Source organism: Musa acuminata, chromosome BXJ1-8 (assembly GCF_036884655.1).
Source record: "Musa acuminata AAA Group cultivar baxijiao chromosome BXJ1-8, Cavendish_Baxijiao_AAA, whole genome shotgun sequence".
NCBI classification, from domain to species: Eukaryota; Viridiplantae; Streptophyta; class Magnoliopsida; order Zingiberales; family Musaceae; genus Musa; species Musa acuminata.
In genome coordinates this window covers 50,238,327-50,264,284 of record NC_088334.1, presented here as the reverse complement: position 1 = coordinate 50,264,284, position 25,958 = coordinate 50,238,327, and the positions used below count along the sequence as shown (strand labels likewise).

At 41.8% G+C, this 25,958-nt stretch overlaps 5 protein-coding genes across 5 annotated transcripts; 2 read left to right on the top strand and 3 right to left on the bottom strand.

Annotated features, from left to right (window-relative positions):
- The first annotated feature begins 28 nt into the window (after positions 1–28).
- LOC103995817 (receptor protein kinase TMK1-like) lies at positions 29–3,203 on the top strand. Its single transcript, XM_009416517.3, has 2 exons — positions 29–2,424; positions 2,500–3,203. The coding sequence occupies exons 1-2, from the start codon at positions 90–92 to the stop codon at positions 3,030–3,032; spliced, it is 2,868 nt and encodes a 955-aa protein (XP_009414792.2). The 5' UTR covers positions 29–89; the 3' UTR covers positions 3,033–3,203.
- A 692-nt stretch (positions 3,204–3,895) lies between these two features.
- LOC135588611 (uncharacterized) lies at positions 3,896–7,895 on the bottom strand. The gene is made up of 5 exons (XM_065080815.1): positions 7,669–7,895; positions 7,488–7,570; positions 5,371–5,426; positions 5,172–5,286; positions 3,896–4,153 (listed from the first exon to the last, which is right to left on the bottom strand). Exons 1-4 carry the CDS (start codon positions 7,838–7,840, stop codon positions 5,208–5,210), a joined length of 390 nt encoding a protein of 129 aa, XP_064936887.1. The 5' UTR covers positions 7,841–7,895; the 3' UTR covers positions 3,896–4,153; positions 5,172–5,207.
- A 747-nt stretch (positions 7,896–8,642) lies between these two features.
- On the top strand, positions 8,643–10,489 carry LOC135588609 (pentatricopeptide repeat-containing protein At5g47360-like). Its single transcript, XM_065080814.1, has one exon. It carries the CDS (start codon positions 8,709–8,711, stop codon positions 10,182–10,184), a length of 1,476 nt encoding a protein of 491 aa, XP_064936886.1. The 5' UTR covers positions 8,643–8,708; the 3' UTR covers positions 10,185–10,489.
- Positions 10,490–16,254: 5,765 nt separating this feature from the next.
- Positions 16,255–18,503, bottom strand: LOC135588608 (purple acid phosphatase 17-like). Its single transcript, XM_065080813.1, has 7 exons — positions 18,192–18,503; positions 17,538–17,694; positions 17,343–17,450; positions 17,145–17,272; positions 16,937–17,065; positions 16,795–16,862; positions 16,255–16,708 (listed from the first exon to the last, which is right to left on the bottom strand). Exons 1-7 carry the CDS (start codon positions 18,369–18,371, stop codon positions 16,498–16,500), a joined length of 981 nt encoding a protein of 326 aa, XP_064936885.1. The 5' UTR covers positions 18,372–18,503; the 3' UTR covers positions 16,255–16,497.
- Positions 18,504–21,376: 2,873 nt separating this feature from the next.
- On the bottom strand, positions 21,377–25,010 carry LOC135588607 (transcription repressor KAN1-like). The gene is made up of 6 exons (XM_065080812.1): positions 24,045–25,010; positions 23,883–23,959; positions 23,362–23,407; positions 23,123–23,243; positions 21,896–21,983; positions 21,377–21,819 (listed from the first exon to the last, which is right to left on the bottom strand). Exons 1-6 carry the CDS (start codon positions 24,664–24,666, stop codon positions 21,706–21,708), a joined length of 1,068 nt encoding a protein of 355 aa, XP_064936884.1. The 5' UTR covers positions 24,667–25,010; the 3' UTR covers positions 21,377–21,705.
- Between the last annotated feature and the right edge of the window lie 948 nt (positions 25,011–25,958).

Here is a 25,958-nt window from a genome sequence, read left to right as displayed (position 1 = left end):
TGCGCCCACTTCACCTTCTTCCCTTCTACTGAGGCTCAAAACGTCTTCCTATATAGACGAACACGAAGTTTCACTCGCTCACAACACTAATGGCCGGCTGCTCCCTTCGCCACCTGCTGCTGGTGGCCCTGCTCCTCGCGGCCGCCGGGGACGCCCGGGCCGAGACTGATCCGAGCGACCTGCAGGCCATGAGGGTCCTCGCCGCCGGCCTGGGCGCCGACCGTTCCCCCTTCCTCGCCTGGTCTCTCTCCGCCGACCCCTGCGCCGCCTGGGCCGGCGTTTCCTGCTCCGACGGCCGCGTCACTGCCATCCAGGCCGGCAAATGCGGCCTCTCCGGCTCTCTGTCCCCCGCCGTCCGCAACCTCACCGCCCTCGTCCGCCTCGAGCTCCAGCAGAACCGCCTCGCCGGCCCCCTGCCCTCCCTCGCTGGCCTCTCGTCCCTCCAGGTCCTCCTCCTCCACGGCAACCGCTTCTCCTCCCTCCCGGACGGCTTCTTCGCCGGCCTATCCTCCCTCCAATCCGCCTTCCTCGACGACAACCCTCTCGCCCCCTGGCCGCTTCCGGACTCCCTCCGTGACGCCGCCGCCCTCGTCAACTTCTCCGCAAACACCGCCGGCGTCTCTGGTCCCCTCCCCGCCTTCCTCGCCACCGCATTTCCCGCCCTCGACCACCTCGGTCTCGCCTTCAACCGGCTCTCCGGCCCCGTCCCAGCCGCCTTCGCCGCCGCCCCGCTCCGCTCCCTCTGGCTCAACAACCAGCGAGGCCCCGCCCGCCTCTCCGGCGGTATAGCGTTCGTCGAGAACATGACCGCACTCGAGGAGCTTTGGCTCCACTCCAACGACTTCTCCGGCCCGTTGCCGAACTTCTCCCAGCTCACCAGCCTGCGCGACCTCCAGCTTAGGGACAACCGACTCACCGGCGTCGTCCCCAAGTCCTTGACCCAGCTCCCGTCGCTGACCAAGGTCACCCTCACCAATAACCTGCTGCAGGGGGCGGTGCCTGTGTTCCCGAGTTCGGTCAAGGAAGTGGATGTAGACCCCAAAGACGAGAGCTTTTGCCTTCCGAGTCCAGGAGCCTGCGATCCCCGCATCAATGTCCTGCTCGCCGTCGCTAAAGATCTCAGCTATCCCGCTCGGTTCGCCGAGAACTGGAAGGGCAATGACCCGTGCGGATGGTTGGGGATCAGCTGCAACGACAATGGCAACATCACGGTGATCAACTTCCAGAGGATGGGCCTCAACGGGACGATATCGCCAGAGTTCGGATCGATCGTCTCGTTGCAGAAGCTGCTGCTCTCGAACAACAACCTCACCGGGACCATTCCGGCCAAGCTCGCAAGCTTGCCATCTCTGAAGGAATTGGATGTGTCGAACAACTCGTTATGGGGACAAGTTCCGAGCTTTAGCAAGAATGTGCTGGTGAACACCGCTGGGAACCAGAACATAGGGAAGATTGTGGTCGGTGGTGACGCCGGTTCGGCCTCGGCCGGGGAGGGCAGCAACTCGAATCCAAGCGGGTCGACCGACTCAAGAAGCAGAGGCAGCGGGAAGTCCTCTTCTGCTGTGGCCGGTGCCATTGCAGGCTCGGTGATAGCTGCGGTGCTCGGGATTATCCTCGTCGGGCTGTTGGTTTTCTGCCATTACAGGAGAAAGCAGCAAAATCTCGGCAGAGTTCAGAGTCCGAACACAACCGTGATCCACCCACGGCACTCGGGATCCGATCCGGACATTATCAAGATCACGGTTGCAGGACCGAGCGTCAACGGCGGCGCAGCCGCGAGCGAGACGATTACCAGCCCGACGACCAGTGGCACGAGCGACGTCCATGTCCTCGAGGCCGGGAACATGGTTATCTCGATCCAGGTCCTGAGGAACGTGACCGACAACTTCAGCGAGGAAAACGTGCTGGGCCACGGCGGATTCGGAACGGTGTACAAGGGCGAGCTGCACGACGGCACCAAGATCGCGGTCAAGAGGATGGAGGCAGGCGCGATGGGGACGAAGGGACTGAGCGAGTTCAAGTCGGAGATCGCGGTCCTCACGAAGGTCAGGCATCGGAATTTGGTGTCTCTGCTCGGGTACTGCTTGGATGGGAACGAGAGGCTGCTGGTGTACGAGTACATGCCGCAGGGGACGCTGAGCCGCCATCTGTTCGACTGGAAGGAAGGAGGACAGAAGCCATTGGAGTGGAAGAAGAGACTAAGCATTGCACTGGATGTGGCGAGAGGGGTGGAGTACTTACACAGCTTGGCGCAGCAGAGCTTCATCCACAGGGATCTGAAGCCGTCCAACATTCTCCTTGGGGACGACATGAAGGCCAAGGTCGCCGACTTCGGACTGGTTCGGCTTGCACCGGACGGGAAAGGGTGTTCCGTCGAGACGAGGATTGCAGGAACTTTTGGTTATCTAGCACCAGAGTATGCGGGTAATCCAGAATGATTGGATCATGAGTTTGCATGGGCCTGATGTTGTTGTTCTGATCGTTCTAACTTGCTTGCAGTGACGGGGCGTGTGACCACAAAGGTTGATGTCTTCAGCTTTGGAGTGATACTGATGGAGATGATCACCGGGAGGAAGGCGCTCGACGAGAGCCAACCGGAGGAGAGCATGCACCTGGTGACATGGTTTCGGAGGATGCTCCTCGACAAGGAGGCGTTCCGAAAGGCTGCCATCGACCCCGCGATCGACATGGACGAGGAGACAGCGACCAGCGTCGGGACCGTAGCGGAGCTCGCCGGCCACTGCTGTGCCAGGGAGCCTCACCAGAGGCCGGACATGGGGCACGCAGTCAACGTGCTCTCTTCGCTCTCAGAGCTTTGGAAGCCTTGTGATCCCGACTCGGAGGAGAGCTACGGGATCGACCTGGATATGACGCTTCCCCAAGCACTGAAGAAATGGCAGGCATTCGAGGACCGAAGCCACATCGACGGAGCCACGAGCTCGTTCCTCGCAAGCTTGGACAACACCTACACCAGCATACCGACGGGGCCGCCGGGCTTCGCCGACTCCTTCACCTCGGCCGATGGAAGATGAGTTCAGTTCGACGGAGGAATTAGCGTAACCAGCAGTTGCAAATGAGCCTTTCGTTTCTTGTTTGTCTTTGATTTGTTCTTGATTTCCTTTTCTTGTTGCTTCCTTTCTTGTTCATGTAACATGATGACCACTGAACCACTTGAACCTTTCTTGTTTGTGTGCGGTGTTTCTGTTGTGTAATCTGGAAAGACATGGCAGGATTATTAGATGGTTTCAGCATCACAAGTGGCTGATTGCATGAAGACTTCAATTCATGGAAACCCAAGCTCCTGCACATCAGAGTGACGAATCATATACGCATTAATGATGGAAGGAAGATACAGCAGAGACAAATTGATGTAAACATTTGTCGAACAACAACAACGAAACCATCATTTAATCAAGCATTTAAGAATATAGAAATTCAAAAGAAATGGTTTCTCATCCCATCTTTCTCTTTGTCGAAGAGAAAAGGTTCATCTACTGCAACTCAGTTCCCCAGTGTTCATGTGAATGCATGATGACTGATGGTTACATACAGAGATAAGCAAACAGTGGGCTCATTAGGTGACAAAAGCCAGCCAAACCACCAAGTTCTTTTTCCCTTGACCTGTCTGCCCAATTCTAGGGACCCACAAACCCAACTTCTAAGTGCCCAGAGACACACACATGAATATTACATAATATAACCACAAAGACATAAAATAATATAAACTTGTACGAGCAAAAAGTTAAACAGATCATATCAGTTATTTTTAATCAAATTAGAATATCATCATTTCGATTTTGATTTCGAGTACCTGAATCAAACATGACAGAGGACTTCACCGTTCCAAAATCAACTCTACTGTATATTCATCGAAATCACACTGAAACATAATCTATAACAGACATAAATCATGATCATAATTTTATCAAGAAGATCAATCTGCAGCTGTTCTTTACAATATTTTTCAGGAGATATGAAATGCATTTATGCAAGTTCAAATCATGGTTTTCATATTAAGTCATTCAAGTACATGAAGAGAACAAGAACGACAACCAACACCAGTTCGAAAACCTATCTGCGGAGAATAGCAATCATCAAAGCTTCATCGACTCTTACATTATAAAATTGTCCATTCACTCACCAACAATCTAACCTGTTGCACATAATAAAGAGAACTTGATAAGAACCGTTGCAGACATCTACCAGAACACAATACATGTAACAGGCTAATGACAGTCACCATATGGTTTCAACTCATTAATGAAATTCTATCAATATTTCCATTTCTGTAAGCTAGACATGTGATCTTATTCTAGAAATGAGAACAAATGTCTATTCTTTATGACAAGGAAATCATTATCAATTAACAATCATGCAATTAATATGATTCATAGCAGTTGGTAATTAAAAAATAGCAATAGTAATTTGTGGTCTCCAATAAAAGTTTCAGTCTTCGCTTGCTCAAAACAGAAAGAAAGAACAGTTATGCAACAGAAACATTGAACCGATGTATAAAAAATTTTGTAAAACATAATCACCTTGAACAATGACTTCTATGTGGTTGAGACTGTTGAAGGTAGAGTGAGAGAGAGAGAGAGAGAGGGTGTCAACAAATAGTCTATACCAATTCAGTCAGAATGAAAATATAGATTACATTACTATCTAAACTCTACTGACCAAATTATTTCATTTGACCATCTTCAAGCTCACAAGTTTTCACCTATTTTCTCGTCTCTCCAAATTTTAGTCAGAAAACCAAGGGCCGAAATATCAACCTTGCGGCAATACTTGCTGAGCCAGACCCTGGGTGATAACTACCTTATGGTACAATTCATCCACATAATGTTGACCTTTGAAACAGAAGCAGTAGTTTGATAAAGGTAAAGCACCGAAAATGCTGGTTCCATAAAAGTGAGTACCAACCAGAATCAGTTGATTCCTTAAATAAGGCAGCATAAATGTTTTCATTTCATTTTCACTTCTTTCCTTTCAATAAGCTAGTTAATTCTTGATTATGCATATCCCTGTATGTGATAACAACTACTACAACGAATAATCATCATATTACATACTAAGAAATAACAATATGCCAATACAGAGCACATCCAAGACTAACTAATGTATTCTTAGAAAACTCAAAGGAGCAATAAAACCAAAAATTAACCAATCACCTTCATGTAATTTAAACATCATCAGACATGGTATGGCTACTGATCTTTCAGATGCTTCTCAACTTCTTCCAATTCCCTAATCTCTTTGTGGTATTTGCAAATACGAAAGATACACCTGCCCATCAAAATCATCAGAGAGAACTACAAACTCAACAGTACAGACATACTCGCAATAGTGGAAGTATTAAATTTTCCGTACCAGTAAAGGAGACATGCTGAGACACATAGAATGACGTTTCTCTGTGCTTTAAATATCTGCATAAGAAGACAACAGCGTCATAAACTTCTACAGAGTATGTGACTTAATATATAATAAACATCTTCCACTCGCAAAATTCATGGATATAGAAAACTGAATCTAAGAAGTAACACTGAACCACAAGTAGGTTTTGGGTACAACATCAGGTGTGGCAAAGCTCTGGATTATAAGAAATCAAATCAAAATAACTAATCCTAAATCCTAATATGAAAACTGCCAAATGATCACAAAGAAGTATGTTTCAGTAGCAACCAAAGGCATGGCAACACTTTGGGTGCAAGGTCTTCCAGCTTCTCAATCAGGGAAATTCATATCGTTGTAATAGAGTAATGTTATCTGAAATGGCCCAAAAAAGGGAAAAAGACCTTAATCAGGAAACCCTGGATAGGTCAATCTGAGCAGATAGAAGCCTAGGGCAATCAGGAAATTGGACACATAACAAAGTCAAGGCAGCCAATTTTTTAAAGCTTGGACGCAGAAAAACAAAAAAGAAGTCAAGGAGACCTACTTTATAAAGTTCAATTACTTCCAAGATTAATTCTTATAATATCATACTCTGCTGTGGAAATAGGCATGAGCGAACTTTACAAGGCTTCAAGTCTTAGCCTTGACCAATGGCCAGAGAGAAAGGTCTCACAAGTTTTGAATAAAGTATCAGCAGCTTCAGTTTCAATATTTTAGAACAAAAGATTCACAGTACTAATAAACAACACACAGAATTGGATTCTTTTTAATACATTTTAGTTTATATAGAAAAATCCTTTTGTCTAAAATTCCAGATACAGAAATTCTTCGAGCCAAAGAAAGCAGTGATCTTGTGAGCTTAAGAATATACATTTTGGTATATGGGGTCTAATGCACTCTTAAATGGTTTCTGATGGAACCAATGAAAAGCCCAATTGTTATCAACCAAACCAAACTAAAAACTAAACCTATTTGTTAGATGAAATACAATCTAGGGTTTCCAATCAGCTTGGCTGAAAGTACAGCAAGAACCAAACCATATTGGAAGTCATGTCTCAACTAGAAATAATGAAGCTAATTTTTCAATAAAACAACTAGAAGTTAAAAATAAAACAAACAAAGTTGAGAGTTCCAGAGACAACCCTATTTCTGATTTTAATTAAGTTGAAAACAGAAAATAAGCAAATTAACCTTGCTCAAATAACTATACTAGATGATGTTATGTAGTTTTTTTCTCTATAAAAGGTGTATGGAACCATGAACAGTTGAGTTCATGAAAACACACAGTAAATCATCTGCAGTAAAACATGTTATAACCTATACAATATCTAACAGACTATGAAATATTAAAATATGTGGTTGTTCCTATCTCTTATTTTTATAGAAAAAAGTTATGCTTCTGTATCTGAAGAAATTTCTTTATGAAAAACATGTTTCAGAATTTAGCCATTCTCATAGAGAACCAGGCTAACCCGATATTTTACAAGCACATGGATGTACATCATGTACAACATGTATCCTTAAACCAACCTCAATTGTTGCAACAAATTGTACCAAGCATTGGAGTGTATATATTACAATTAGAACCCATGTTATATCAACAACACCCACATACATAATAGCAACATGTTGAAAAAATAATTTTGGTGATATATCAATATTTTCTAACAAGTTAGAAACGAACAGCAGCTAAAGATGATCTTCAGATGACTATCTAAATGGCATTTCAAAGAACAATAATGGCATGGCAAGTCGGCATCCATGAACTAACAAGGACCTACGTTGTATCCTGTGCAACATTCTTCTCCTATTCATTAAAATTTCTATTTTCTTACATCGTCTCTAAACCATAGACAGACAGACAGAAAGAAAGCAATTTCTTTCCATGATATCGTTTTCACGTCAGATTTGAGGATCCTCTGCAAAAGTAAAGTATTAATACATCCGGCTTAAAACTGGCAAATAATATATTCAATCATAGAATGAAACAGCCTCCAAAACCTATATGTGTCCAAATCAATATCAAACCCTAAAAGCGTTAGTGTAGGAGAAGAGAGGGTGAAGAGATCACATGCGGGAAGAGGAACGCTTACGGATTTCTCGTATCGAGTCCTCTCTTCGGTGGTACAGACCTCGAAGGTACACATCAGCCGATGCTCGTTCTTCCAACGCAAATCTACATGGAATTACACAAAGAGAGATCGAGCACAAGCATCGAAATAATTCAGAAACACCACCTAGAATGATGTAGAGACAGAGAAATGACGAGTTTACCTAAGAACTGGAAGGCCGCGAAAGGGAGGATACTGGCTCCGGGCTGAAGGAGGAGCGACGCCAAGGCAACGATCCGCGACTTGACGAGACGCGGGGCGGGGAGAGTCAGCAGCACCGCGACCGCGGCCTCCATTGCCACCACCCCCGCCAAAATCACCCACTGCAGCCCCATTCTCTCTCTCCGTCTCTCGGTGGGTCGAAGGCAAGCCACTATTTTGAGGCATAATTCTTGTTTCTTCAGCGTGAAGATTGTGACTTTGGTCTTGACGGGAAGGAATTGACTTTGTCATATCGGGTTATTTCATAATATTATATTAATTTTTAAAAATATTATATCTAATAACGCGTATGACTCACAGCTCGAATATCTCATAATATTATATAGTAAACGGAAAAGACGCTGTGATCATATTAAGATTTTATTACCATTTGCCGACCTTTTTTTTTCAGTTTCACGAGATTTTAAAATTCTAATCAAAGCTGAATTTAAAAAATACTAATAATATTCAAATGAAAATATATTATTAATTTATAACATTTAAATAGCCATCAGTACATGTTTATTGGAGACTAATAAAAAATTATATAAATCATCTAAGATATTGTTATAAAATCTAAGAAATGAGAATTAGAAATTAAGACTAAATAATCTAAGGGTGAATTCTCAGAAAAAAAATTTATTTTTGGACTTTTCCTGAGAGAGATGTTCCTTTTGTTCATTTTTACAAATGGTGTCTCCTATTTTTTATTATTTTAAATAAGTATCTCCTTTTCATCATAGCTCAATTCCTTAATTATTATTATATATACATATATATATATATAATATTTTAATAAAAAAATCGAAAATACTATAAGTCTATTCTAAGGTACTGTTAATAATAATCGGTTCACCTATAATCAATTTATAAGGTGAAAGGTACCTGCTCTATATCCTAAATCATTTTCTGTGGTAACTATTATTTATGTATGTATACGGATTGTGCATGACATATAAGTTTGTCCCCTGTTAAGACGGGACCGTCGCCTCCGTTCGTAAGATGGCTGCATTCTCCCCATTTTCTAGACGTCTGTGTTCCGAAACCCACCGCCTTTCCTCCCTCCTCTCTCGTCTCCTCTCCTCCACCACCTTCGCCGCGATCGACGACACTGCTTCTGGTTTCTGGCGCCTCCTCCGCTCCAACTCCGGGCACCCTTCCCTCGAGCGAACGCTCTCCCGCTCCCTCTCCAACACCAAGCTCACCGCCCCCGTCGTGGAATCGGTCCTCCGCCAGTCTTCCGCGGCCGCCACCAAGGATGACGACGACCGAGCGCTGGCGCTCCGCTTCTTCGTCTGGGCCGGCCTCCAACCCAACCATTACCATTCTGCCGCGGCCTACGTTGCCGCGTGCGACGCCCTCCACCTTCCCCGCCACCCCTACTTCCTGTCCCAACTCTTGGATTCCTACCGCGCCGCCGCATTCCCCGTCTGCGTTAAGACTTTCAAAATCCTCCTCAACCTTTGTCGCCACGGCAACCTTCCTGACGAGGCCCTCGCCCTCCTCCGTCGAATGCCGGAGTTCAACTGCCGCCCGGATAACTCCTCTTATAACACCGTCCTTCGCCTCCTGGCCGATGCTGGCCGTGGCGGAGCTGTGGCAGCTCTCTTGGAAGAGATGACAGAAGCCAGGTTGATCCCAGATGTGACAACTTACGTTACGGCCGTGCGAGGGCTGTCCGCCTCGGGCCAGATTGGAGCCGCCCGCGGCCTCCACGGCCAGATGCGGGCGAACGGGTGCGTGCCCAATGCGGTCGTTTACTCGGCTCTGCTCGATGGGGCTTGCGCCTGCGGTGATCTAAAGTCGGCGATGGAGCTTCTGGTTGAGATGGAGCGTGAATTGGAGGCGGCATGTGCACCAAATGTGGTGACCTATACCTGTTTGATCAAATACCTCTGCGACAAGGGTCAGCTAGGTGACGCATTGGGCATCCTAGACCGGATGGGGCAGAGAGGCTGTTCTCCAAACCTGGTGACAATTCGGACTCTGGTGGATGGCTTCTGCGCACAGGGGCATGTCAACGGAGCACACGAGCTGATCGGGAGGGTGGCTGGAGAAGGAGCGGTCTCGACGGCAGACTGCTATAGCGTGCTTGTCGTGTGCCTGTTGAGAATTCAGGACATCGAAGGTGCAGAGAAGGTACTTGGGATGATGCTGGAGAAGGGTGATCGACCGAACGGTCTGGCATGCAATTCTTTGATGAGGGAGCTATGTGAACGGAGGCGATTCCTGGACACATGCCGTGTCCTCGAGATGGAGGAGAAGGGGTTGGTCTGCATCGACTCTGATGTCTACTCTCGTCTTCTGCTAGGCTTTTGTGAGGAGGGTCATTTAAACGAGGCTCTGAGGTTGGCAGCAAAGGTTGTCGAGAGGGAGACTCCCTTGCAGGCTGATTGTGTTGATGCTGTCGTCGAGGTGTTATTGGAGTCTGGTGAACATGCCTTGGCATCACATATCATGGGACTGAAACAGCCATAGCAGCTTTAATTTTGAACTTGGTGTTATGTGCTGCCTATGAGATTTCTGAACATGCCTTGGCATCACATATCATGGGACTGAAACAGCCATAGCAGCTTTAATTTTGAACTTGGTGTTATGTGCTGCCTATGAGATTTCAGAACATGCCTTGGCATCACATATCATGGGACTGAAACAGCCATAGCAGCTTTAATTTTGAACTTGGTGTTATGTGCTGCCTATGAGATTTCTGAACATGCTGACCCGAATCTATTTTCAGCTGCTGTTTTCCTGGTCAATGAATGTCGAATAAATTTGTTAGGAAATGAGTGCCATCTATGTTTTATTGATACAAAATGTTCATTGAAGGTAAATTCTTTAAATTTAGCAATGATAACATGTGAAATTGGAGGAGGCATGCTACACCTTCATTTTTTGTTAAAATTTGCTGCGAACAGGCATTGCATTATAGGGTTTAAACTAAAGTTGGCAATCATCAAACTTACTTGACGAAATCTAATCTTAGCCTGACACAATCTGGAATTCGTTACCTTATGGAGGATCCACCAAAAAATAAAATTCAACCTGTAGCTTCTGCTCTTTGACATTGGCATATACTACTTTTGTCATCTGGTGTCCATGAGTTAAAATAGAGTAGAAGCTGCTAATAATTTTGTGTGCTCAGATCAAGATTTTGACAGATCAGAAATACAAATCCTATCAGATTGGTTGCTGTCATCACTACATAATTTCCCTCCAACCCTTGAGATAAGGAAGCTAGAAGATATCCTTAGCTGTGAGGTTTTCTAACGAAATTTTGGTTCTCAAACATGAACTGAGCTGTGAGGAAAACAAATGCATTTGCAACTAGCTAAGTGTTCCCTGAGATTTAGAGCCAGTTTTAAGCTAGATAAAGGGATGTAAAACCTAATGAAGATGTTGACATATAGAACAATGGAGAAGAAGCCATATAAGTGGTTTGTTCCATACAAAAAAGGTTCAGAAAGAGGATTATCTAAGCTAATCTGATTGGAAACAGTAAGCAATATTCTGAAACATGCATGACTGTTTAAGAATGAAACACTTCAAAAAAAAAGTCGGAAGTATAACTTACACTAGATTATAAGTTAGGGAATATAATAATAGTAAATATTATTGTTAATCAATTTTGAGTACCACAAATAACTTTCTCCAGCAAAATATTAATATAGCAAATGCCAACTCTGCATATTCTTGGCCCAAGAATCAACATAAAATGGCCTGTTCATAAATAGCTTCTTCTGACCAAACTAAAGAATAGAAAGATGTCCACTCCTTTTACAATGTAGAAGAGTTTTCAGCTATTTTGCATGCATAGATAGTTTAAGGGATAAAATAAATTCATGAAATATGTACAAGCCTTATTTCCATGTACAGGAATTATCGAGATAGCATACAACAGTAAATATGGAGGACAAAGTAACCAGGAAATGCATAAATGAACAAAGCCAATAACTTAAATAAGAGACATGAGCTACACACCTGAAAATCCTGTTTCTTGATTCAAGCACCCAAGCAAATGCATTTCAGAAGTCCTGATAAATCATAGTTTAATCCAGATGATGGTTATAATGACCTCCGAATCCAAGCTATCAGATATAGAAGAACATGTATTGTCTTGCTTACAAGAATCCTGGAGGACCACTGAGACTAAACATGCTTATAGCTAATATCGTCATGGAAAATGTCAATATCATTGAAGGAAGATCCTTCTATTCATATCAACTATTTTAACAAGATCACAATTGAGTTATAGAACAGAAATAGCTACTATATCATCTGCTCCTCGGCGAACATGAGAAAGGTCAATACAAGCATGTAGATACATTTGAACAGTGCTTACATCGATACCAGGTTCTACAAGATGTTAGCATGTCACATGCCATGGTTCTAATGTCGTATTAACAAATAGCTAATGATCACATCAGACGATTACGGAGCACAATACCTACTTTATCATGTGTTCTATGGTAAGTCTGCAAAAGGACGAAACAAATGCTGATAACAGAGTTCTTCAAGATATTAGCATGCCACCTGCTATGGTTCTAATGCCATATAAACAAATAGATAATGGTCATATCAGACATTTTAACAAGATGCGTAATTAGATTATGGAACACAAACACCTACTTTATTATCTCTTCTTTGGTAACTATGAAAACGTACAATACATATATGTAAATGCATTTAAAGAATAGCAATGAGGATGAAAACATTCTCCGAGATGATCTCAGCATGTTACATGCTATGGTACTAATGCGACATCAGTTCAAGATAGTTTCGTAACCTTCAATTTCCATCTGTTTTTGCCAATACCACAATCCAAAATCTCATCACTAATTACAAAAAATTTTATCATTCTTTACTCTTCATTCTTCAAATCCACATAAAATTTGTGACTTCCATTAAATAATTCAAGAAACACCAGTTTAAAATATAACTTCATGTATGTTATTTCATGTGAAACTCACTCGATTGCCAGAGGACATAATGGATCTAAAATCCCTCTAACTGCAATCGCAATAATCCATGAAAAACACATCATGATGACATTGTCCGAAACTCTGTGGAAGTTCAATTTGTTTGAACAACAATGACGAATAAGGCAAATGCATCAATGGAGAAATTGAAGGGAAAAGGGCCATGAACTCGAAGAAAGCAAAAGCCCCAAACGGAGAAACGAAAGGAAGAAAGCACGCTAATAGGAAGATGTCGATTGACCAAATCCACAAAATCAACGAAGGCCCTCGAGAAATAAGAGAGTAAAATTACATAAAAATTAAAGATTTCATGATAAAATCGACAAAAGAGAGAAGAGAGGAAGGCAAGGGTTTTATCCGGGGCCTCGGAGGAGGTCCGGGATCGGAGCCTCCGAGGGTTTCTGCTCTGGGTTTGGGCGGAGAACGGCGAGAAGTAACGTCGAGCGTGATGAGGCGACGCGCGGGAAAAAGAATTAACGATGGACACGGCCGTTCTTGGCCCATATATATATATATATATATATATATATATATATATATATATATATATATATATATATATATATATATATTATAATAATAATAATAATCATAACACTTGATATGCTTAAATTCAAACTGAAGTTGACTTTTGTGACCCGAGACCTCAGACAATCAATACTTAAATAAATAAGTTATAATCTCATCGACCAATAATCCTTTTTTAGTTGACTTCTAATCATCCTCCGAGATTGACTCAATATCATCTATCGCACTGCCGGAATGCTAAAGCAACTTCGAGAATACGTGCAGTTTTAGCCATACGAGTGCACACACGAGGAAAACATGGAGTTATAACCATCGAGTTGCAGCCACATAATTGCAGGCAATGATAAGAAGAAGAAGAAGAAGAAGAAGACAACATATGAAAGCCATGTCAAACAAGAAACCGAGAAGGTGATATGATGTTCCAACAATCCAAGCATTGTTGACGACAGCGTCTACCCCACCTGCATGCTGGTGGCCACTGCAACTTTTCCTTGTTTTCTAGTGCCGACTTCTTGTCGAAATACAAGTCATGTTACTCTCATGCACCCAACCACATTAATGTTAATGCACATTATTCTTTGATAGTCCATCCAAGATGAGGCTCCTCTCATGGTCAGTTTTCATGTGGTGTCAACTGGAGGAGGTACTATCTAGGGCATTAGTACATACATGGAGTTGCAACCATCTCAGTGCATGCCTTGTGAATCAGGAGCACCTTGAGAAACAAATACTTGGGAGTTGGTATCCACATCAGAAGCACCTTCAGGAATACTTGGAGTTGTAACCATACCAGTGCAATCCATGTGAATCCCCAGCCATTGTCTCGGAAGAAGACAACATGAGGGAACCATGTCAACCACTTCAAGTGATGGCTGTAGAGCCAATTAAAGAAGGAGAGGTGATTCCATGTTCCATCAGTTCAACAATTGCTCGAGACTGCATCTGGTAACACTTACAGCAGCAGGCACACCTTCTTGTCCTCTAGTGTCCACCTTCTTGTTGTCACCTTAATGCAACACAACACATCACCCTCTCACTTTTCATGCTGAGTCAACTGATAGAGGTAGTATGTAGGACATTAATATATGCTCCCATGATTTCAGATTTCATGTGGAGTCAACTGGTGGAGGTACTATCTAGGGCTATTAGTTTCTCTCTTTATTACTATTAGTTTTCTTTTCATCGAGGAGGAGCACAAGTAAGAGCCCAACTTGGTTGCTTTTTAATATAATATGTCCTTGTTCTCCATTTCAATGTATCCAACAAGATTCATTGTTGCATTAATTGTTCTTATGATGGAAAACATCTAAGCAGCAAAGATACAAATGCATTCTTCTTGGCCAATGTCATAAGATTGATTTTTATCTGCACTGTGTGAACAGGCAACTGTTCTATTGTAAGCAAAATACAATATACTTGGAAGTCTCTAAAGGAGAGAGGATTGGCCATATGAATCTTGGGGAGAGGAATGACTTCTGTGTCAGGATATAGTTTGAAGGATTCAACTCAATCGTGCACATCATATGGTGAGATACATCTCATCCATCATAGACTTAATGGCACCTACAATTGGTCGGTTGAAGGAAGAACATTCTCTATACGGTGTTGTTTTTAATGCTCATGACTTAGTGTAATAGGATAACTGATATATTAATTTATTAAGAATGAATCATTATCCAAAATAAATAAAACTAAATTAATCATCATATTCTTAAAAGTTAATATAAATCTTTATCTAATTCTGATATAAAATTAAATTGATATTTTATATATAATTTCTTTAGATTTATTTAAGGGTAATTAAAAAAAAACATATGTAGTTTTAAAAAAATTTCATATAACATTATTTTTTATAAAAGTGTATTTTACTCATTTGTCTCAATTGTTGGCCACCTATGTCTCCACGTATAGATTAAAAGTGTATTTTACTCATGTGTCTCAATTGTTGGCCACCTATGTCTCCACGCATGGACCCCTAGTTGCTCCCAGCCGATTGTAAAACCTTTGTGTATGGGTTCTTAGGTGATCCAGTAAGGCACATGGTCCTCGACCAACAGAGGTCATTGGTGCATGTGTTCTTGGCGTCTAGAGTCGTCATCTAATGAGCGAGGTTTGTTACCTACTGAGGGCTATGATTCTCGATAAAGGTTGATGGGAATGCGCATAAGGTGTTGTTGTGTGTGGAGGGGGTCATCGACCAACATTCAGTTCTCGATGGTCCTCTTCTATCCTCTTTGACCACCATTGACAAACAAAGGATGAAAGGAATGAGCACGAATGAGGAGGGACTCACACACGGAAGCATACACAATTAGTGCTGGAGTCAGAGTCACAAATGTAAAATAATATTTTTATGAAAGAATGACTATATGACCACCATAAATATGATAAACAAAGGACGAAGAGAACATGCACAAGCGAGGAGGAGGTACTCATACACAAAAGCACAAGAGTCAAAGTCACAAAGGTAAAATAAATTTTGTATGAAAGAATGACTCTATGCTGTAATTTTTAATAATGAGTCATGTATAAAAAAAATTCTTAAAAACTATGGACCTTATTCAAAAAATTATCCTTAATTTAATATAAAAAATATTTTAAAATTCAGGATAGGTATTATCTAAAGGCATATTCTCTCAAGGTTGCGGGCACCTTTAACCAATTAAAACCTTTTTCTGGGTGTGTTGCCATGCCCACTGGCACAAACTTCTTTTGACTGTCATCTTATTCTGGCTCATCAAACTGAAAGCAACTGAGGTGGCAACAGGCACAAGAAGATGATCTTTGTTTGGTGTCTTCCTTATCTGGTTGCCATGAAACTAAAAGCAAATGAAGTGGCAAAAGGCACCATCAGATGATCTTTCTTTTAGTGTGTCCACTGAAAACGAATGAAGTGGCGACTGACACATTAGATGATCTTTCCTTCATGTCTTCTTTATTTGTCTGCCACCAAACTGAAAGCTGATCTCTCTTTAATCTCTTCTTTATTTGGATGCCATCACACCGAAAGCAAATGAAATGGCAACAGGCACAACAAGATGACCTTTCTCTAATTCATTCTTTATCTGGCTGCCATCAAACTGGAAGTGAATGGGGTGATCACAAGCAATACTATTTCCATCATCATCTAATTCCCAGTAACAGTCATGCAGTCAATGTAAGAACCACCACACCACACTCTCTCTACCTTATAGATGCATGTTGTGCCCACTTCATCGTGCAGGCACAGAACTCACAATCCCAAGTTCTTCAATGGCGATATATTGACAAGCGATTTGAGTTCTGCCCTACTCTGCAGCGTGGAGATTTTTGGTCACACTCCATTGGTAGAGTTCCTGGCCGAACACATCGTAGAAGACAATGTTAGCAGCTGCCTCTGTCAGCTGCAGAGACATGAACCCTTGACCATCATGGAAGAATTGGAGCTTGTCGGAGTTTGGGGTGAAGACGCCCCTCCATGCCTTGGAGCCGCCTCCGCTCGTCAGATACTGGATCGGACTGCCAATGAAGAAACACTGTGAGGGAGATCGGAATACACCATCTATAACAATTCATGTCGAGGAGGCATCAATCTGATACTTCACCTGTCTTTGCTGCTGATGTGCTCCAGGCAGTGATCATGCCCGTTGACGTAGAGATCGACGCCATTGTCCTGTGATCTCAGCAAGATCAGGGCTTGGAACATCAAAAGCAGCCCTTTGTGTAAGAATTAGGAAGCAGACTTACCTTGAGGACTGGCAGAAGCAAAGCGAGAAGCTCAGGTGTGTCACCATGATCACTAACACTTCTCATCGTGTGGTGACCAACCACAATCTTCCATGGTGCTGTGGATTCTTTCAGTGCAGCATCCAAATCCTAATGACATATCTTCAAGTATTCAACAACAAAACTTCATAGATATGTATGGTTGCAGCAATTTGCCGATATACCATACCTTCAAGAGATTTGGGATGTAGTTTTCGCGAGGTGCGACTTCTCTCCAGTCATAGTGATGATCCTCTGGGTTGGTCCAATAAGATTCCACAAGGGGAGTTGTGTCCACGAAGAAGAAGTCTACGATTTCTGGTGACAGAAACAATCATAAGAAAGACACTTCAACAGGATGTTCTACAAACAGTAGTCTTGATTTCACCTGCATTAAGGATGAAGTTTCTCAAGCAGAGCCATCGGCTATCGATATTCCGAAGAACAGGACTCAACTGTGCTAACACATCACCCCTGTAGTCATGGTTTCCCAGAACTAGAAGCATAGCAGGATCAATCTTCATGAGATTAAACATCAGATATTGATCACTAAGAACATCGATATCCATTTTGTTCAGCTTACCGCTGTACCACTGCTTTTGCAGACTCTTTGAGGTGTATATGTCGGTGAATGACTCCTCAAATGCCTTGTCGTCGACGCCGGTGAGGCCATCCTCGTAGAAATTGTCTCCGGTGGATACCACGAAATCTATATCCAGATCCTCTCCAATCCTTCCCATCTACAACGAATTACATGGGTTAATTCTATGAATCATGGAGTAAAAGACAGCATCTCACCATCAACAGACCAACTCGAGCTCCATGCTGCCCATTTGTCGATCAAAAGGGAAGATTCCATGAGTAATAATTCTGTTGATTGGCATATTCCAAAGGGACCCATTAAAAAAAGCTGGAACATAGAACATGTTCCAACACAACCAAAGATCCAAGAAACAAGATCGTCGCCAGCTTCCCATGTAATCCTCTGCGTTGCTATCCCAGATTGCAATCACCTTGTTCGACAAGATGAATCCTTTCCCCTCCCTCATCCTCCATCGCTTGGAAGACGAGGTAACATCGAAGGACGGGAGAAAGAACATGTCTTCGAAGGAAAAAAAAAAAAAAAGTCTCTTTTTTTGTTTATTTCGTGTGCAGAGCAATCGAACTATGGAAAGAAGACTTTTTGGGGGAGAGAATTGTAGAGTGGAGGAAGGAAAACAGAGAAAGCGAGGTTCACCTGAGTTGCGACTTGCGACTGATTGAACTGGCCTTTCCTTCCCCAGTCACCGACGACCAAGATACTCAGCGAGCCGTCGGGCTTGGCCGGGCTCTCGAACCTCTGCAACTCCGCGGAGCAGGCGAGGATGGCGAAGAGGAGGATGGCCAGAGCCATGGTCTCGCGCGCGAAGCCGGCCATGACTCCGACGGTTCGAGAGAAGACAATCACAAAGAAAGGGAAAAAGGGGGGACTTCTTCCGTATCGATCAAGATGGACGGATAGATGGTTAATGGAGTCGACGCAGGGAGGAGTTTTATAAGGGGGAGGGGAGGGGATGGCGTGCGGGCGGGAGAGACGGCGGGCCGTGAAAGGAAGCCGGAGAAGTAGCGATTCCTAAACAGTGAAAGTTAAACGTTCTCCAATCGAAACGCTTCCCGGTTTTTACCGGTCGGACGCATACGGTTCTCTTGTGGGACCGACGAACGCAGCCGATACCAATCAAGAGACATCGCTTTGGTGAGTCATGAAAGGCCGAATAAATCATATACCCCCAGTTTTCCAACTCGTTGAATTACCCGCGTGCCTACCGGGATTCGCGTGGGGTCCGACGGTCTCGCAAATGAAAAGGAAGGTAAAATTACCATGCTTAGATGTCCGGTCTGGTACCTCGTGAAAAGTGTTCCGAAACAAAGGAAGCATGGGCGATACGGTGGGTGGTGTTTGTAATGTAGCAGTGGAGCACGTTAGGGAAGCTGTGAAAGAGAGACATGTTAACGCAAGGAGTGGGCAGTGGGTCGATGGACGGGATATTCCGGGAATATATGGTGATAAAGAAATGGAATCCTTGGAATATTCTGTCAGGTGGTCTTGTCGTTACGTGCCCATGCATGATTCCATTTTACTGATTATTTATGAGTATTATATATATATATACATATATATATATATATATGTATACATATATATATATATATATGTATACATATATATATATATATATGTATATATATATATATATATGCCATTCACTTTTATTTTTTTATATATGACAAGTATTTTTTTATTTCACTCATTTTCAAAAAATTACGAAATTAAAAAAAACATATAAGATTGCTTTTACAGTAAAAAAAAAACCAGATTATATTGATGATGATGATGATGATAATAATAAATGCCTTTCTTAGAGGTTTTCATATTGTAACATCGGTTTAATTCATATATGGATATCGACTGAAAACCTCTAAATTACAGCATTTAGGTAGCTTATACTGTTTTACATTCCAACACAACACAAACAGGATGAAAACACTTGAAAAGATAACTCTAGTGGTGTTGGAAGTCTGACGATCTTAGTGAGAAAGAATTGATCTTGCACTTGTGCTGTTTGTTCCACAAGTCATTCGATCTTTTCCTCGAAGTCCCTCGCAAAGATGTCGTCGTTATGTGTGTTCATCCTGGTAAGAAATCAATTGAACATGGCGTTACGTACTTCATCGCCAAATTCATCTTCTTTGTGTCTGGATTTTGACACTAACATGCTGATTTAAGCGTGCTTTGGCAAGTATAGTTCTGGATGAAATTTAGTGTTTGTTTATCTTTGTTCTTTTACTGTATAAAATCTCAAGAATTATGATAAGATCAATATTCATCGTCGATATGACTTTACTAAGAGAATATATCTTTCAAAATATATGCACAATAGGTTCTTCATCATCTTCTTATGATGTGTGTAGTAAGTGTTGTGTAGATTCCATGTATCAAAGTCCCAATTAATCAAAGATAATCATCATATTATTTTGCCTCTTGTGCTTTTAGGTAAGGATTTGTCAATGGTTTACCATGATGTCTACCTAGATTAAGTTATACTTTGATTATTTTATTATCTTAGACGGATGTACGATGGACAAATAAGATTTCTTGAGTGCTTTGATTACTTTTCTATCATAGCTCTTAGGTTGCTTAGACTCCTTTTTTATATTTTTCTCTTAGGCATATGCATCATGAGTAAAGGAGATGAATTTGTTGAATGGATCACTTCGGATTTTTTTTTGTTTTTATGTCATGGGCAGATATATCATGTCATTTTGCGATCTAACGGGTAAATAAAATATTTTTTTAATTTCGAACAAATGTATCATGTATGAAAGGAGTCACTTTGGCTATATTGGATGTTTCAGATCCATCATAAGTGGACTAGACACTTTAGGATATGACAAATATTTTAGATATCTATTTTGTCATATGTGGATACACTATAGACAATGGTGATGCTTTTTTATTTTAAGTGAATGTACCATGCACAAAGAGAATGTATTTGGTCCGTCATATACAAACGCATCATGGGCAAAAGGGATATGTTACTCATATTAAGTGACATAAGCATAAAAATGATTTTATATACTTTTATATTTTATTTAAAATTTCAACTAAAAAAGATATAATATATTTTTAAAAGTTTATTTTTTTTTAGAAAGTGATTTCTTTTCAACTCTCAATTGAGAGAGGATATTCCCAAAATTATGATAACTTTATACAAGATAAGATGATTAAAAGTTTAAGCCTCAAAAGGGTAGTCAAGAAATTGCTGAGGTGGAGCAAGATGAAATACAAATCGACTACTTCATCTAGAGATGAAATGAAGTGCAAATTTTTTTCACTAGTTGCCCAAAAGATATGATATCACAGTAGAAAGAAGATAACAATATCATTCTCAAGTATTTCCTTACAAAATAGTCAGAAAAGCCCAACATAAGGGTATTAGAGATGGCACACATCATTTATGCCTTGAACACAACAATATGTTTTGTACAGATATATGTAGTTATCCCTTGCAACAATGGGCCATTTGAAATTTATTATGATTAATAAATAGTTAGATTATGTGTCATTATCATATATCAATTATATGAAAAGATAAACAACGGTTTGTATCATCCTGATTAACATTTGAATTTGTTGGGTGAGGCCAAAGAAGTCCGAAATTGATCCCATCGAGCTAATGTTTCAAGTATTATTATATTCTCGAAAGAAAGAAGTCAGTAAAAATTTGACTCGGAGGATGCAGTCAAAAGCGAAAATATATCTCATCTCATGCAAAATACTGCACTAGAAGCTTAGTTTTGACAACAAGCTCTTCGTCATCTTCGACGGATGACCTAGCATAACTAGCTAAGTGCTGATTGTATTTCATGTGTCGAGTCTTTATTGATCAAAAGAAAATGATGATATCAAAAGGAAATATTAAAGAAGAAGAAGAATCGAGGAAAATAACAAGTGAAAAAAAATTTTTTTCACACTTTGTAATGGATTATATGACATTTAATTTCATTTTTGTGGTCATAATCCATCCACAGATACAAGAAAAATGACACTAAACAAAAAAAAAATTACAGACGACACAAGGGAAGGTGAAAAAAGAATCAAAATGATTGCTTTGTCTCAAACAATCATCCTGATCGACTTCTCATTGTTCACAAAGAACTCTTTGGCTCCTCATCTCTGTCGAATCGGATGCTCGAAACAATATGAACAACTAGCACAATGGCCTTTTATCATACCAGTCTGATCTCCCCAAGCTAAACTCCAAGCTAGGAATTCTGTGTTCTTCGTAGGATTCATTCGTGCCATTTGATCCCGAAGAATCATGCTGTTTAAAATGCAGATACGATAATGTCATCGCCATATCTCACGATATGTGTGAGAGTGATACTGTGTTAAAGTACCTCAATTTGTGATGAGAGAGGAGCCGACCGAAGACCGGTAGAATCCAAGTAATTTGAATTGATCGGTAACCAGTCTTCTCGGCTGATACTTTTTGCCAAAAACAACTACCAAAAGTCAATTTAAAGAATTTGAATACCAAGGAAAAAGATATTATGTTGTTGCTTGAAGATGGAAGACATGATTTATGCAACTACATATGAACAAAAATGACAATGATTTTATCGTTTGCTTTTTATATGTTATTATCTCAAATGATAAATCTATCGGGATTCGACTCGATAGGATAATTGACTCATTAAAATTATTAAATCAAAACTATTGACTAAAATACTTATTATACACCTTTCAAACTCTTATAATCTTAATCTTATAATTATATTAAAATATAGGACTAACGAGGGTGTTATATTCTCTCCTAATCAAGAGTTTGTCGTCTTCGTCAAGACCCAAGATAACCGGATCAAACCTTAGTATGGTGCATGCGAGACCTAACTCAGTGTACACTCCATGTTATGATGTGTCCTCCACCAGTAGATTTTTCCTAATCGAGTCTCTCACCATTCTTTAGTATTAAGTCGACTTTGATATCAATTATCACGACTTAACATAATGAGATAATCGACTTATTAACTTTGTTGAATAAGAAAAAACTAGTCATAAAATCTTACGTTATGATTGACAATAGTACATTCATCAATCTTAGTTTTACTCACTTCCGATGTGAGATTAGTTGGGGTGTTACGACATATCCTCAACCAACAAGATTAAGTCGGTACAAATATAATTCCTTCCTAATAAAATAGCAAAAGTCCTGGTCGATGAAAAGAAGCCGAGGAGAAGCAATGAAGAGAACACTAAGCTTCTGGGACAAGCGATTGGCTACCCAACATGCTTTGGTGACTACAATAATGTGTGGCCAGAGGACATGAACTTTTCTTACGGTAAACATATATCACCGTGAAAAGAACAAGATATCTTCATATGACACTGACAAAGGTGGCATTCACAAAGTAAGGCCTATGATCTGCTTTTCAACCAGGGAATTCTATGTGTTTTTATTGGTCTTCTGCTTTAGATCTCCCTATAAGATCAAAGAACACAAAAGGACAGCGAAAAGAAAAGGCTGTCATGGCAGTCCTACAATGGAGGTGGAGTCAATGTTTTGATCTTGTTAAGCTTCAAAGCAATCAGTCAAACAAGAGGTGGGTGTGTGAGTGTGTCGTTACCCAGACGAGGTTTCCAGACAATGGTCTTGTTTTGGTGGATCTGAGACTTTGTGCTCCATGAGTAGTGGCTGATCTCTGTCTCTTGGTGCGGAATCTTCTTCGCCAGAATCATCAGATTGGCCTTAGAACAGGAGAACCGCATTAATGAGGTAATCACTTGGAAGAGAGCTTAGTAGAGCTGACCAAGAAGCAGGTGCAGTGAACAAAAAAGGCATAGAAGGCTAAGCAACACGGTTTACCTGAGGAAGCTGCAGGCTTGTCAGTCGATTTAATGGTTCTGTACATCTGCAACGCCAGAAAAGAGAAAAGAAAGAGAAAAAAAGTTAGCAAAGGCCATTAAAGAGAGTGAGAGCGAGAGGAAAAGAAGTGGAAAATGGCAGTGAAGCGATGTTACTACAGTAGAGAGAGAGAGAGGTGAGCTCAAGGAAAATCCAAAATCACACACGAGACACTCTGGTCATTCGTCTCTTTCCTTTTGATTATTTTATTACCAACGAGGTTGATGCTTTTGTTTATATCTTCTTATTATTGTGAAATGATGGCTACTTTTCTTCTGTCTCTGTGCCTTTATCCATGAGTGGCAGTCTTCTTGTCTCTGGAGAAGCAGACCCATGACTGTCACTCTCATTCATTTAGTCAATCACTGCATCCTTTGGCTACTGTGCACATTGAGAATGAGAGAGAGAGAGAGAGAGAGAGAGAGAGAGAGTGGGGGGTAACTGAAGAAGAGTAAGAGTTTTAGCTGTGAGTTGCAAGTCACCTGCAAGTGGCTCTTGACATGGGCAAGGGTGAGATCCTTCACATCCATAAGCTCCAGAATTGACTTCGGTGTAGCCCCTGATGCCACAAACATAGGTATCAGATCATACCGTACAAGAGAGGTAATAATGAAAGGGTGCAAGATCAGGCGGCATTCGCATACTCTCATGGCCGCCGAGGAGTTCCACGGCACGGACAAAGCGTGTATGGAGGCTACTAGTCCACCGCATTCTCGGTGCCCTCGTGCTCCGCTTCGTTGGGTATCTCGGGAGGAACCTTGACCTCATCAGGTTCTGCGAGGCTTCCCAAGATCCGACGCCACAAGGGAGGCGGTGGTAGCAACTGAAGGAATCCGATGATGACCCCATAATCCATGTCGGGAGAGGCGGCGTCCATGTATAAGATGAGACTGAAGAGTGGCTCCCGTTGTGTGGGTGCAAGTAGGAAGCCGTCGAGTATATAGCGCTCCAGCAACCAGTGGAAGAAGAAGATGAAGACAGCGAGGAGGAAGACATCTGGTTGAACGGCGACCGACTGTCTACATAGGTTGGAGTACCGGTCAGTGGTATGATGGATTCATGGAAAGGCGGTGGTCCTCGAAACCCTTGAAAGATGTTGCCCTCCGACGACGACATGGTGCTCGAGAGGGAAAGGTCGACGCACGCCCGGGAACCGCTGCCTGCGTCGGAGATGGCCGAAGGGGCGATGCTTGGAGGCCCGATTTGTAAGGATAGATCAGGGGAGGCTGTAGAGCTGGCTTCGGTGAACACCCCTTGCGATGACATCTTATGATCTCCTCCCTTCCCACTCTCGGCTCGAGAATCTAACTGAAGCTTCAGTGGTTGAAGCTGGGAAATCTGGTAGACAGCGAACCGGAGATTGTTTTGCACTCCTAAGATCTGTAAAAGTGTCTTCTTCTCTCTCTGTGTTGTGACCTAAAGAACACGAAGGAAAAGGAAGGTGGAGAGGAGAGGCAAACGGGCTGTCTCTTCTTCTTTCCTAGGGCATGTATAAATGTGGGAGATGAGACTGGGGAGAGAGAGAGAGAGAGAGAGAGAGAGAGAGAGATGATAGAGGAATATATGGTCACAACAGCTTTAGGTAATGCGTGGCTTTGAGGCTTCTTAATCTGAGAAGTTATCTCATCACTTTCCGACCAAGCTTACACTGACTCATTAAGAGGAATAACAAATGACATAATCCCAAAAGAACAAAGAAAAGTTAGAGAGATGTAGAGTGAGAACAGATGCAGAAAAATGATGCCCAAGGCATTCCAAGAGGTTCCTTCCTCTTCCAGTTTGCCTGACTTTAAGTCTTCCTCTCTCTCTCTCCCTCAGTTCCTAATTCTTTTACTCTATTATAATTGAAATCAGACATATGGTACTGCCAGACAAAGAAAAGAAGTACCAGGAAAGATGCCTAAAACAGCCAGCATCAGATGACACTCGATTCATCCTCTCCTCTCTCAATGGTTGCTTAACCTGGAAGTTTGGCAGATGAAACCATTCTGAGAGTTCATTGTGCAATAAACTTCATAATTTGAGAGTTCTTTTTGCAAGAAAATCCACAACATTTGATGCCATTGGTTGCTGCATTCCTTGTACAAACTTTCTTCTATGGTGACATTAGAAGTGATGATGATGATGATTAGATAAGTGCAATTGTTCTAAGTACTTAATTCCAAAAACCTTCTAGTTCTACTTCCCTTTTCATGCTCCAAAATATTCCTTTCCAAACCTGCATCAATCTTGTCTAGGTCTGGAGTTATATACATCATGCCCACATGACCTTCCTCCATTTCCCTCAAACCCTAGTTTCCATCAAGGCCTCCTTGTGATGCTTTGTCATTGGGAAGCACATCAAGTTGTTGATGACTCCTTTTAGATGGCTGAAAGGTTCTTACAGAAACCACATCTACAAAACATACACAGAGGTCCTTCAACTTCAATGAGGTCTAGGCTCCATTTTCAAGAATTTTATAGAACATTGGAATACTAAACAACACTGTTACCTCCTCTTTGTCATCACAAGTCTGTGCAGGCTTCATTTATGGGGCATGAGGAGTCTATCAATACCT

Bases quoted from the DNA above. Each gene is read 5' to 3' on its own strand.
- LOC103995817 (XM_009416517.3), top strand. From the start codon at position 90: ATGGCCGGCTGCTCCCTTCGCCACCTGCTGCTGGTGGCCCTGCTCCTC. The intron at 2,425-2,499 runs GTAATCCAGAAT...ACTTGCTTGCAG, and splicing joins TCTAGCACCAGAGTATGCGG to TGACGGGGCGTGTGACCACA.
- LOC135588611 (XM_065080815.1), bottom strand. From the start codon at position 7,840: ATGGGGCTGCAGTGGGTGATTTTGGCGGGGGTGGTGGCAATGGAGGCC. The intron at 7,571-7,668 runs GTAAACTCGTCA...AATTCCATGTAG, and splicing joins CGCGGCCTTCCAGTTCTTAG to ATTTGCGTTGGAAGAACGAG. The intron at 5,427-7,487 runs GTAAGCGTTCCT...CTTCTTATGCAG, and splicing joins GGACTCGATACGAGAAATCC to ATATTTAAAGCACAGAGAAA.
- LOC135588609 (XM_065080814.1), top strand. From the start codon at position 8,709: ATGGCTGCATTCTCCCCATTTTCTAGACGTCTGTGTTCCGAAACCCAC.
- LOC135588608 (XM_065080813.1), bottom strand. From the start codon at position 18,371: ATGGCCGGCTTCGCGCGCGAGACCATGGCTCTGGCCATCCTCCTCTTC. The intron at 17,066-17,144 runs GTATGGTATATC...ATATGTCATTAG, and splicing joins ACATCCCAAATCTCTTGAAG to GATTTGGATGCTGCACTGAA. The intron at 16,709-16,794 runs GTGAAGTATCAG...CTTCATTGGCAG, and splicing joins CACATCAGCAGCAAAGACAG to TCCGATCCAGTATCTGACGA.
- LOC135588607 (XM_065080812.1), bottom strand. From the start codon at position 24,666: ATGTCATCGCAAGGGGTGTTCACCGAAGCCAGCTCTACAGCCTCCCCT. The intron at 23,960-24,044 runs GTATGCGAATGC...TTGTGGCATCAG, and splicing joins ACTCCTCGGCGGCCATGAGA to GGGCTACACCGAAGTCAATT. The intron at 23,244-23,361 runs GTAAACCGTGTT...TCCTGTTCTAAG, and splicing joins CAAGCCTGCAGCTTCCTCAG to GCCAATCTGATGATTCTGGC.